At 46.2% G+C, this 12,003-nt stretch overlaps 2 protein-coding genes across 4 annotated transcripts in view; one reads left to right on the top strand and one right to left on the bottom strand.

Annotated features, from left to right (window-relative positions):
• LOC143335503 (protein MTSS 1-like) overlaps nt 1–5,649 on the top strand; it is a 47,459-nt gene extending 41,810 nt beyond the window's left edge. For all 3 annotated transcript variants that reach the window (XM_076754978.1, XM_076754977.1, XM_076754976.1), the window contains one exon: nt 258–5,649. In XM_076754978.1, the coding sequence (XP_076611093.1) occupies nt 258–913 (656 nt within the window). In that variant the 3' untranslated portion in view covers nt 914–5,649. The remainder of the gene's footprint in view (nt 1–257) is intronic.
• A 1,156-nt stretch (nt 5,650–6,805) lies between these two features.
• The window catches only part of tmem65 (transmembrane protein 65), a 21,229-nt gene continuing 16,031 nt past the window's right edge, over nt 6,806–12,003 (bottom strand). The window contains exons 5-7 of the mRNA XM_076754979.1: nt 9,865–9,907; nt 9,331–9,436; nt 6,806–8,895 (exon numbers count right to left, since the gene is read on the bottom strand). Coding sequence (XP_076611094.1) covers nt 8,770–8,895; nt 9,331–9,436; nt 9,865–9,907 — 275 coding nt within the window. The 3' untranslated portion in view covers nt 6,806–8,769. The remainder of the gene's footprint in view (nt 8,896–9,330; nt 9,437–9,864; nt 9,908–12,003) is intronic.

The following is a 12,003-nucleotide window of genomic DNA, read 5'->3' as shown; positions in this document are numbered from 1 at the left end:
TTTGATTTCAAAATGGTTCATGCTAAACTTTTACTTAAACTTTAACGTCTTACACGCTGTCCACACGGGAGGCGTTCAGGCGTTGAGTTTATGTCACCTGTCACATCATCGCTGCAGCTACGAGCATAAAGCAGAAGAGACTTGAAGTGTTGAAGTTGTTCTTGTGTTCTGTGTCGACTGACTAATTCAAACAAATCATAACTGCTCTGTCAGATGTGTTTTTGAGCTGAAGACTAAAACTGTTTGTTGTTTCTCAGTGTCGGACTGTGACTACTACTCCATCGGGGCCGATCAGGAAGGTGAATCTCAGCCGTCGTCAGACTTTGATAAATCCTCCACCATCCCCAGAAACAGCGACATCAGTCAGTCCTACCGCCGCATGTTCCAGTCCAAACGCCCGGCCTCCACTGCCGGGCTGCCCTCCAACCCCTCTGCCATAGTCACCCCGGGAGTCGCCACCATCCGACGGACGCCGTCCTCCAAACCCAACCTGCGACGGCCCTCTGGGGGCCTTAGCTTGGGTCCCATTCCCATCAAGCCCCCCATGATCCCAGTGAAGACCCCTACTGTGCCTGAACATCCCGGCTTCCCCAGCAGGGCAGCATCAGAGGACGGCAACACGCCACGAACCCCGCTCAGCCCCCCGACCACCCCTTTGTCACCGGGCAGCAGTGGGCCATTGTCGCCGAGGTCCGGCACCTGGGAGACCCAGCACCCGGGTGAGGGGTCCGATCCTCCCACCCCACCACCGCAGCCCAGCGGTCGTGTGTCGGAGTGGGAGCGCCGGCCTCTCCCGGAGCTCCTGGAGGAGACGGAGTACAGCGAAGTGGAGGACTTCCTGGTGGCTATCCGACGCGGCGTCAGGCTCAAGAGAGTGACGAGCAATGACCGATCAGCACCGATCATTCACTGAGACGAGAGGCGTCAGTGTGACTTGAGCCATTTTGCATCCCTGGCTGAACTGAAGCAAACAGGGCCACAAAATGGTCAATACTAAGTAAACGCAAATGAGAGCTATGACATCACACAAAAAGAAGTTGCCTGGCGACTCTGATCAAGGATCAGTTTTGAAATTTCCTAACAAATGAGTTTTAGAAAAGGTAAGAAAGTTGGCAGAGTCACTTCCTGCCAAAGAGAAATTGTTTAAATGAGGGATGACGGCGCCTCCACTGAGTTTTGGGATGAGCTTCGCTGGCTGTGAGGAGCGATCTGGGTAAACTGATACAAACTGAAGGGAGTCTGTGGAGCTCATGTGTCTAAAAGGGAGACGTGACCTGTTTGAAAACTGAAGGATGATCAGAATCTTTCTTGGGAAACTGACTGTAGCACTTCTCCCAAAGAAAAACCTGCCTCCTCTCTTAGCTCCTAAACTCTCAGTATTCCACTCGACTGACTCCAGTTAAGTTCCCTCTGAGGTGACTGCTGGTGAACCCTGATGCTGATCTGAGATCATTTCCTCTGGGCAACTTCAGGATAGAGGAGAAACAGTGTGGAAGGACATCCTCGTCGAAAATGAGTGAGTTGTACAAGGTCCTACTCGTAGCGTAAATGTTAATGTGTGTATTAATGGAAATAAGATGATGGAGGGAAAGTTCTGGAGGAGTTGATGTTGAGCTGGAAGGAGCATTTTCAAAAGATCAAATCCTTATTTGTATGTACATATTTATATTTTGATGTGTTTGAACGTTTTGTTTGTCATACGGTCCCTTTACCTCCCCCCCGCCTCCCATTTCCACTGAAGGTGCCAAAAAGCCTGAGTGCTGAATTTAACTTAAATATTCTCTATTTAATGGAAATGATGCTGGATTTCTTTAGTCTGTACAAACGTAGGTGAGGTGTTTGTTGGAGAACAAAGACGGACTGAAAGGAAAATCGAGCTTCTACGCAAACTGAGAGTATTTGTAGCGTAGCATATTGAAGAGTGCTGTGTAATCATTTAGTCAGCAGTTATTAAAACCACACAGTCGATTCACCTGCATGTCCTGAACGTTTGCCCCAGTATAAACAGTCATTTTGGCTTTTAAATCAGATTCATAAGACAGTTAAGTCTATAATATCCCAGCAGTAACAGCGTCAACAGCAGCAGATCAGGACCTGCGGATGCCAACAACTTGCTAGATTAAAGGACCAGTGTGTAGGACTGCAACCAGCTGAACACCCTCCACCTCACGCTTCCCTTCCAAGCATGTGGGAGAAGCTACGGGGGCTGCTACAACCACAACAGACTGCCTGGAGTCAGTGCTTCGTTTGTCTGTGCTGGGCTACTGTAGAAACATGGCGGTGCATTGTGGTGGACTGGGAAACATCCCTTTTCTGCTCATAGACCCGCCTCAGTCCTGCACACTGGTCCTTCAAGTCTGCCGTTAGCAGAACTAAATAATGTCCCGTCTTTGATCCGTTAACTGAAAATCAAAGGTATGAAAAGGGACTGTTTGATAGCGGGTTGGTATTTATTTGCTCTTTTTATATTTTGGGTTTTATTTTATAATAAATTTAAATCACAATAAAAATATTTTTATAGCATTTATTTTCTGTAAAGCATTTTGAATGTTTTGTTTTTTCTTAAAAAAGAAAAAAAAACTCTAAAATGGACAAAAATCAGCTCGATCAATGATCGTGGTCCTGCAGACAGACCTGATCTGGGACTCTGTTGGCCTCCAGGTTCAGGTCCCTCTGACGCTGTTCACTCTGAGCATGTTGCTAATCTACCAACTGTACAGCAACTGCACACTGTGTTAGCATACACCTCCGAGTCCATGCTAGTCATAGCGGTTGTTCCTACGGGTTCCGTGTTACTACTTAGCTGTAGTCATTGGAGTAATGTGGATTCGTGTTGGTCTGTTGTCGTGAAGCCAGTGTGCTGATGGTGACTTGTATTTAGCTGCACAGATGCTAACGGTTGTGGATGAGTCGGAGCTTCGGTGTTGGGACAGTGTGCCGCCGTTATCTGATCTGCATTATCTGAATGTAGAAACATTTTCTAGACCAAGCGATCGAGACAAAAACTGGCAGATTAATTGATAATGAGGACTTTTTCGTATTAGCTTCGCCAAAATGAAAATCCAGGGACCGCTAGTTCACTGTCCCAATACATGAATGGAGAACCAGAAGAGCAGGTGTATTCAGTGAACTGGCCTGGAGTGTAGCTTGTTTCAGTCCTAAACTGTGTGTGCTTACCAGCCATCAAGCGACCAGTAAGTGGAGTGTTTTTCAGGTGGTCTTACACGTTCTCTGGCAGCCATGTTGGAGGCCTTCAGCTAGCTAATTACCAATTATTTGGATGCTAGCTTATAAACACATCCTAGAAGCTAGCATTGTAGCACAGGAACAAATCAAACTTTTTGATAATGTTACTGATAATTGATAATGTTATTGAATATTTTTACAGACACTTTACAACAAGATATGCAAACATTGGTAAGTTTCAAGTTGGACGTTGTCATATTTTGCTAGCTAGCCAGTTGTTAGCAAGGTATCAGTATTTGGTTGAATTCATCCAATCTGTACACAAGCTAATGTGCAACGATTAGCAGAAGCTAACACTGTAGCATAAGAACAATCATCAGATTTCTTAGTTTGTTTCTACACACTCATCACAACGCGGTTTTTAAGCTAACATCGAGCCGAATCGCTGCTACGTAGACCTCCATCATGGTGCCACACGAGGCTGAAAATCCTCCGTTAGCGGTGGTTAAACTGATGGTTACAGCAGAACACGAGCACTTCCTGCTGTGCACTGATAATCATGTACAACCGCAACAAATATATAAACCTGTAATAGCTTGTATTTACTAAATGTCGAATAGCCCAATGAGCTAAAAATCTAACGTGTTAGCGGGTAATTAGCGTAACAAGCTGAAATAGACAAAACTTCCCTGTTGCTACTAAATCCTTGACTAGAGTGCCATCATAAGTCCACTTATTTGTGTAGCCTCTTTATTCATTTCAGTGTTTTCATCCATTTTATTTGTGGCTTCACACGTCTGAACTCAAACCGTCTTGTCGAGCTATAAAACATATTAACAGATATTTAATATGCATGTTGTCGTTTTTAGTTGAACAAAAGGTTTAATAGTCGACTTTTTTCTACCGGATCTATTTTTTTTTTTTCGACGCCACCCGTCATGTTTCAGACTCTGTGCGACAACCTGTCTGTTCCCGTCTGGTTTCACTCGGTCCATTTTCCAGCGCAGGTTAACGAATACGATCGTGTAGCTGATGCGATAAAAAGCGTATGAAGCCGAATGTTCGAGCCTGTGAGGACTCAGTAACTGTGTGTGTTATCAAGATCTGAGTGTCGACACACACTGAGGGTTAGAAAGTGACCAGGAAACACGTCCGGTAGTGACAGGAAGTCATTTTCCTGAACAGCTGCTCGTCCAGCCCTCAGTGTGTGTGGAGGTCAGTGTGTCCAGCTTTTCAACGTTTAGCTTTTGAGACAAGTTGCCAAATTTCCTTCAGTATGTTGCTGATTGATAATCTGTTTCGCTCTTTTGGTGCATTTTATTCTCATCAAGGTTAAATTGTTTGATTATGATCAATCTGGGACAGATCCAGATGTCCACTTTTTAAAGTAGCTCTGATCCTGGATGGACATGTCGTGGAAAGTGGAGATTTCAGTCCCTCAGCAGCTCTGAAGATGTTTGGCAGACGGGAAAAATCTGATCTGATACGAGTGAACGGTCTCATTTTGGTTCATACTGACATGGATGCTGCTCTTTGTATGCTGCCGTCCATCCTGACTGAAATATCCACGTTCCAACAGACAGTCATCCACTGCCATCATACTGCATGGGATGGTGTTACAGGGCTGGAATTAAGGCTTTTATTTCTAACATTTCATAACCTACTTTTCCCACAGCCGAGCCAAAACAAACATTAAGACCTTCAGAGCCACAGAGGGTTTGCAGTGTGGCAGCAAAGATCAATAACTCGCCTCGACTTGCAGAAAGGGATTAAAGGGAATCATTCAAGAATCAGAGGAGGCTCAGCGTTAACGCCCCAAACAATGCATCATCAGTTATTAAAGGAGTAAAAAGCAGCTGATGATAATGTCAAAAATATTCCTTGACGAGGTAAAAAAAAATGAGTAAAACCTGTTAATCTGAGTGTTTTTGGGGCCTTTGTGATTCTGAGAGAAGAAAAAAAAATCATTTGGACTAACATTAATGACTGATGGTCACATGACCTGTCATTTTTTTTTAACTGATCTACTCAAAGTTTCCTTTGTTTTACTTGATTTTTATCAAAACAGCACATGAATGTAAAACTTACGTCAACTCAGACGTTAAAATTTCCCACCAGCCTTGAACGCATCATAAGTTATTTGCCTGTTGGCTGATAATCGAGCATCAATTAATCCATTAACAGGTTTTACTGCATTTGAAGTGTGTAAGAGGGGTACTTTAAAAACTGGACTACATTACCCAGAAGGCATCACACACGGTCCCGTCTGTAGAAGAAACAGCAGCCTGGTTTTTTGTTGTTTTGTGTGTTTTTATTTGTGGGCCGACGGCTTCGTTTACGGCTCCTGAGAATCCTGTTTTTTAGGTTTAATGTTCAGTTCTTGAAGACTAACTGTCTCCTTTTTTCTATGTATACCAGCTGTTTGGCTAAATAATAAAATCGTAGCATACGATGTGCATCTGAGCGACGCCTCCTGTGCTCTTTACGTTTACTGTCATTCATGTTTCAGCTGCCTTTAATGAGACGACGCAGAGGAAGGAAATATCGAGTTACTGACAGCTCAGATGTTTTCACACCTTTTTTTAATTTTTATTTTCTAAACTGGATGCATCAATCTGACCTCTGACCTCTGTAACTGATCAGCTGTAAGCGTCACTGGATGGACGATGCGTCAGACAACATTAGCCTCGACAAACAGCAACTGTACACAGGTATAAAGTATTGATTGGTTATTAAAATAATCACATGCGACACCCGAGTCAGTATCAGACTGATATTTGATATCAGTATGTCCAATCACAACACACCACAGGGAAACATTATCAGCTAAATGTACTTCAAGGATCAGAAGTACTCATTATGCTGAGGGGTATTACTGTTTTTATCACCAATGAATACATATAAGACCATTTAAAGTTGTAGTTTATCAACATTTTAAATACTTCGTAGACCACAGGGTAGTTTGGTGGTACAGTAGTACATCTTGCGTTTTAATACTGACACAGAGAGCTTCAGGTAAACACTCCAACATTTATTTCTTTAAATTGCACATCATGAGGCTGAATGCACACTGCATGATCAATCCTTCAACCCGGGCTTCGTAGTACATACATGTATTTGTACAACTGCTGCTGCAGTTCCAGACTGTCCACAAGATGGCAGCACAACACAGCCTTCCTTTCACTGACGAACCAACCGTAGTGTTGTTCATATGTTTCCTCAAAGAAAGAAATTCAGAAAAATCTGCTCACAGACGTGAAGAAAAGCTCCAACCAGAGAAGCAAAAACACCTAAAACACGATTCAAACATGAGATGATCCAGACAGACGCACGTGCAGCTCGTCCACAGTCATCCTGTCAGCGTCCTTCACTGATGCTCATTAGTGACACGTTCCCACCATGACTGAAACAGATGGCGTTCGGCTCCTCCGCCACAGATCTCTGTCATCAGGAAGCTGAAGTCCCTCGAGGCTTTTCAGCGAATCCAACGACAAACAGAGAAATCTTCTGCAGCCAACGAGTCCAAACACTCATTAAAATATTGTTCACACATTTCTGTCAGCAGTCGGTGTGAACTCGGCTTCGGCTGTTTACGAGCTTTTTTTTTTTTTTTTTTTTTCAGCCTCTAAGTCCTTTTGATTGGAGATTTAAGCTGCAAAGATCAACGTTTCCCAGCAGCAAATATCAGAATCTGTTCAATAACAGCAGAGTTTAAATCATTATTACACTGTTTTTCCCAAAGTTTTGGCAATTTCCAAACTTTTAAGGCATCGAAACAACTCAGCTTAGATTTTCTGACCTGTGGAGAAGATGAAGCGTAAACCAGCTGTGACGCTGTGCTGATATGTGATTTCAGAGCTTTCAGAGAACTTTGACTGTAAACTACAGACTCAACTACTGTAAACGTTTGTGTAACAATGAGTTTATCCTTTAAACATGGAGCTTAATCAACGGCAGCCTTGAATCCTCGTTGAACGTCCTGATCAGACTGAACAGGCTGTTTGAATTTCCAGCATCATAACAGTGAGCAGCAGGGGCTTCAAGCACAGACAAACCTCGTTTCACGGCTCTGAGGGAACATTTGAGAGTTCATAAACGTCAGATGGAGAATTCAGACTAACGCTGAAACATTTAGTCCAGCTCCACCTTCAGTTTACATCATTTTCAGTTGAGCTTCTTTGGTTTTGGGACGTTTGGCAGAATTAATTTGGACCCTCGTGCACGAAGTGAGTGGGAGCGATTCAACAGGTGAAAAGGATCAACTGGATTCACCTTAATTACAAGAAGCTCCTTGAACGTGTGAGAGCTGGAGTGTGAGAGCGAGAGGAAGAGTAGGAAGGAAAGGAGGAAGTTTAAGCCACTGAAAACTCGTCACGGTCTGAACTGAACTGGACTCCAAGTCCCAACGATCCGCAGCTTCAGGTCTGAGACGCAAGCTCAAAACTGACACAGCCGAGAGGACGGAGTGAACACATGGAGACACAGAGACCTTAAAGACAGACAGCAGCTTCACTTTCTGCTGCTTCGTCCAAACATCTGAAGACTTTCAGCACGTTACAAACTCTCAGATATCAGTTCTTCACGCAGAGCAGCTCAAACGCGTCCTCGAGGCTTTCCTTCCGCTTCTTTTACCCAGTTTGTTCGGTAAGAGTCGGAGATGCGCGTCGATGCCGCTGTTAGTGTTTCAGAGAAGAAGTCTTCAAATGTTTAAACTCAGCTGAGGAGAAAACGTGTTTGTCTGTCAGGGCGGGAAACGACCACCAGGCTCACCTGAGCCTTCTGCACCGCCCCCCCCCCCCCCCCCCCCCCTGCAACCAGCAGCTCAAGCTGACGGTCACACAGAGGAGGAAGCCACATCCCAGCTGCTGCGTGAAGGTGGTGCGACAGGTGAGACAGGTGAGTTGTTCCCGTCCCGCCAGCTGCTGACAGCGCTCACAGCAGGACGCCGTTTGTGTAAACGACCGGACGCCGCCGACGAGCAAACGGCCTCCTTCAGGAGGAGAATTCAGATGAAACGCCATCGACTCGAGCTGCTCGTGAAGTTCTGAGTACGTTCTCAAACTAATCTGATGCTACAAGAGAAAGAACTTTGAGCAAAAGTTGATTCCAGAAGCTTTAAAACACATCGTTACTGAGGTTAATGTTGTCAGTACAGCCTCTGGTTTCAGGTGCGCACGTGCTCATGGATGCTTGTAGATTAATTAGTTCATAGTGTTATAAACTTAATTCAGATGCACTGTTCCTTATAAATAAACAGATCGGCTGAGGTTACAGTTTGTCTCCTGTCTGTCTGTCCTGTGCTGTCTCACCTTCAAACTGTCCAGAGGTGAAGCTGAGCGGTGAAACGAGGAGTGAACACACACAGACGGTGACTGACGGCTCCGGTTAAACCGACGCACCGGACGAACAGACGGCACGTGTTCATGGAGCGGACAGTGTGGAGACACGACGGCGAAGCAGCTGAAGAACGAACCGGTGGATTTACGTGAACGTCTGGAAGCGCAGAGGGAGTGTGACGCCGCCTGAGCCGAGGACAGAAAATACTCTGCACGTGGACGTCAGCAGCGTGGAGGCGCGCGCTCGTTAGGAGGAGCGTGGCGTCGTGTCGCCGGACGGTCCTGCTTCTTCGTCGTCCTTGTCATCGTCGCCCAGGAAAAGCAGCGGGAACATCCCCAGAACGCAGCCGATGGCCACGCCGATGGCTTTACCCTGCAGGAGGAGGACAGCTCGCATCAGCGTGTGACACCGCCGCAATAAAAGCCATCGATTACACTCCTTAATATACTTTCAGGAGAGCTCCAGAGCTCCGCGAGGAGGACACACACGGCCTGTCTGAACAGCTGCAGTCTCCAGCTGCGCTTCACGTGGATTCGATCTCACTCACTCCTCTCTCTCTCCTTTGGTTTCCTCGTGTGCCTCCTCTGAGAGCTCCACACTTTCCTTCCTGCTCCAGTTTCATGCGACTTTACGTTAACAGCGTGCACGAGCTGCTACTGGACACTTTCAACATTTCACACAGTAGAAGAAGCTATGAAGCACGATCACAACCTGCAGCGCTGCAGTTCAACATCTCCTCTCTCTGCTGGCTGGACAACAAAAAAAACAAAAAAAAAAAAACAGTTCAAATGAACCTGAACGTCTCACCATGTGAGCGCTGAGCCTCGTCTGCCACATGTCCGCCTGTTTGGGTGTCAGATCCGGAACCTGCATCCCCAGTTTGGACGCCAGAGCCTCCACATAACCTGCAAGACTGCGCACAGACACACACACACAGACACACACACACACAGACACACACACACACAGACACACACACACACACACACACACACACACACACACACACACACACTGTGTTAACATGTTTGCTTCATGCTCAGGTTGAAGGACTAAAAACAAACTTGTTCTCTTATGAATAAAAGAACAAACACACTAAAATTTGTGAGTCTGGTAAAGAAATTAAAGGCTTTATAAGAAAAAACAAAGTAAATGTAATGAATGCATTAAATTTAAACTACAAAGAGAAAAACAGACAAAGGAGCTTCAGTTCAGTCAATTACTATTTTAATTTAAAACCCAGAAACACTGACTGGACCCTGAACTGGTCTAACCCACACCGGCCGTCAACAGACCACCTCGAAATAAAACCTGAGCCCTCAGAGACACAGAGCGTCTTACCCGAGACCCGCCAGGTCTGAGACCAGGTTCCCCAGAGCTGCAGCTGCAGAAACACAAAGAGGGAAGGCTTTGATGGGAACGCAGCAGACATCACCACGATGAGGCCCATTCTGTGAGTCATCCATGGCACCACGTCACGACTTTCACTGGGTTAGTTTGACATTCAAGAACTCAAAACTGTCCTCTTTCTACAGCTCAGGCTCTCAGTTTTCCAGGACAAAGGTTAAGAAGAAGTCTGGCCTGTTTTTTTTCGATGTGACGAACGTGATTCACCCCAAAACCCTCTGTTGATACTGACACCAGTACCAGACTTTAACTGCAGTTCTGACAGACATGAATAAAAACATCAGGTGAAGAGGAGTGTTTTTTTTTTTTTTCTGGTGCTAAACTAAGACCACACCATCATCATCATCATCATCATCATCATCATCATCATCATAGGCGGAGTCAGTGTATAAAACCATGGCGAACCGACCCCCCCCCCATGACATCAGTCATACAGTCAGAGGTGGTCAGTCAGGACGCCTCCTTTCAGAGGGTTTCTGGAGAATGTCTGATGACCTTGGGGTGGACCCAGAACCACCACTGGTCCCCTCTGGTCTTAGAAATCCTCAGGGTCCCTCAAACAGAGCTGGGGGACATGCTGGAGAGACGGACGTCCGGCTTATCTCGCCTAGCTTGCAGGACGATTGAAGTTAAATCTAAACCCTTGTCGTCCCTCCAACAAGCCTCCATCTGAGGAAAACTCAGAAACTCACCTACACAAGAAAACCACCTGGAATCTGTGAAAAACCTGAACCCGACAGGCCAGCGGCCCACATACAGCTCTGTCCAAACAACGGATCAAAGCTGCTGAGCACAGCAGGAGCGAGAAGGTGTGAAGGTTTCCACAGATCGAAGAGCTCCTTTGGACACCGGTCAGCTTCCTTCTCCATCCGCCTTCGTGGTTTTACCGTCAGCGAATTCGGCTTCATAACAGCCCGAGTTGAAGTCCATCAACGACGCTGGGCGGCCATGAATAACTCACGCTTCAGGGTCGAGTTTCTCGGGGACTGCTGACGACGAGGCAGAAAAACATTTGTTTGCGGGCAGTAAACCTGTAAAGGTGCTGATGATGTTTGCTTTGCCTCCAGCTGATCTCTGGAAGCGTTAACGACGACGCCTGAAGCCGAGTTTCCTCCAGATGGACGCCTCAACCTGAGTTCCCTTCAAAGGAAACTCCTTCCTGGCGATGGAGAGGCGGGACGGCGGTACAGTCTCGCCTCGTTTAACCAGCAGCTCAATGACTGTGAGCCACAGTGAATGCTGGGAGATTAAATGGGAGTCAGATGTAAAAGCTGGGAAAGGTCTCCCCTCAAATAACACTGAAACCATCAGTGAACTCGCTGAGCAGCTCTGCAGGACGGATGAAGATGAAGCCAATGTGACGCAGCCCTGGATGGATGAAGGCTTCAGAGCAGAGCGACTCATCTGAGCCGTCTTCAGCCTTTTGATTCGCACTTTGCAGAGGAAACTGGAGCCAAGTATCCATGGAAACGGAATAATCTGGTGGTGTAAGGAGGGCGGAGGCGAGCTCCAGCTCTCAGAACCGAGACCCAGAACAGCAGCCGGGACGACGGCAGGCGGCGCTGCGATAAACCCCAACGACGTCCAGGACGAGAGAGATTTCAGCTGCGTTTCATTCAGCCGGAGGTCACCTGACCCACGAGTGACAGCGGCGTCGTCCAGTGACGGCTGGTCATACAGACAAGACGAGCACCAGCTGTGAGGACTGTACGTGGTCATAAGGTTAAGACGCCTCCTCGTGGTTTCTGGAGCGAAGCTCAAACTAAAACCAACTTTGGATCAGTCGGATCCTGTGATTGGTCAAAAGCTCACCATCGTGTCAGTGACAGGCGGCTTGTATTTACCATATTATCAATAAGTGTCCGATATCAGGTGATCAACGATGACGCGACAGTGGTGGTCATGATGATGATGATGATGATGATGATGATGATGATGACGCTTTTATTTTGATAGAAGCGTGATAACTGGTTTACGCTGTTAAGGTGGTATGTCAGAGATGCAGTGTGTCAGGTAACGTCAGTTCTCTCCCGTGTGTGTTTGTTTTTGCCATTATTTTTTTTTTTTTTAGGA

Source organism: Chaetodon auriga, chromosome 17 (genome assembly GCF_051107435.1).
Source record: "Chaetodon auriga isolate fChaAug3 chromosome 17, fChaAug3.hap1, whole genome shotgun sequence".
NCBI classification, from domain to species: domain Eukaryota; kingdom Metazoa; phylum Chordata; class Actinopteri; order Chaetodontiformes; family Chaetodontidae; genus Chaetodon; species Chaetodon auriga.
The sequence above is the reverse complement of the archived record's forward strand: the minus strand, read 5'-3'. Positions and strand labels throughout refer to the sequence as shown.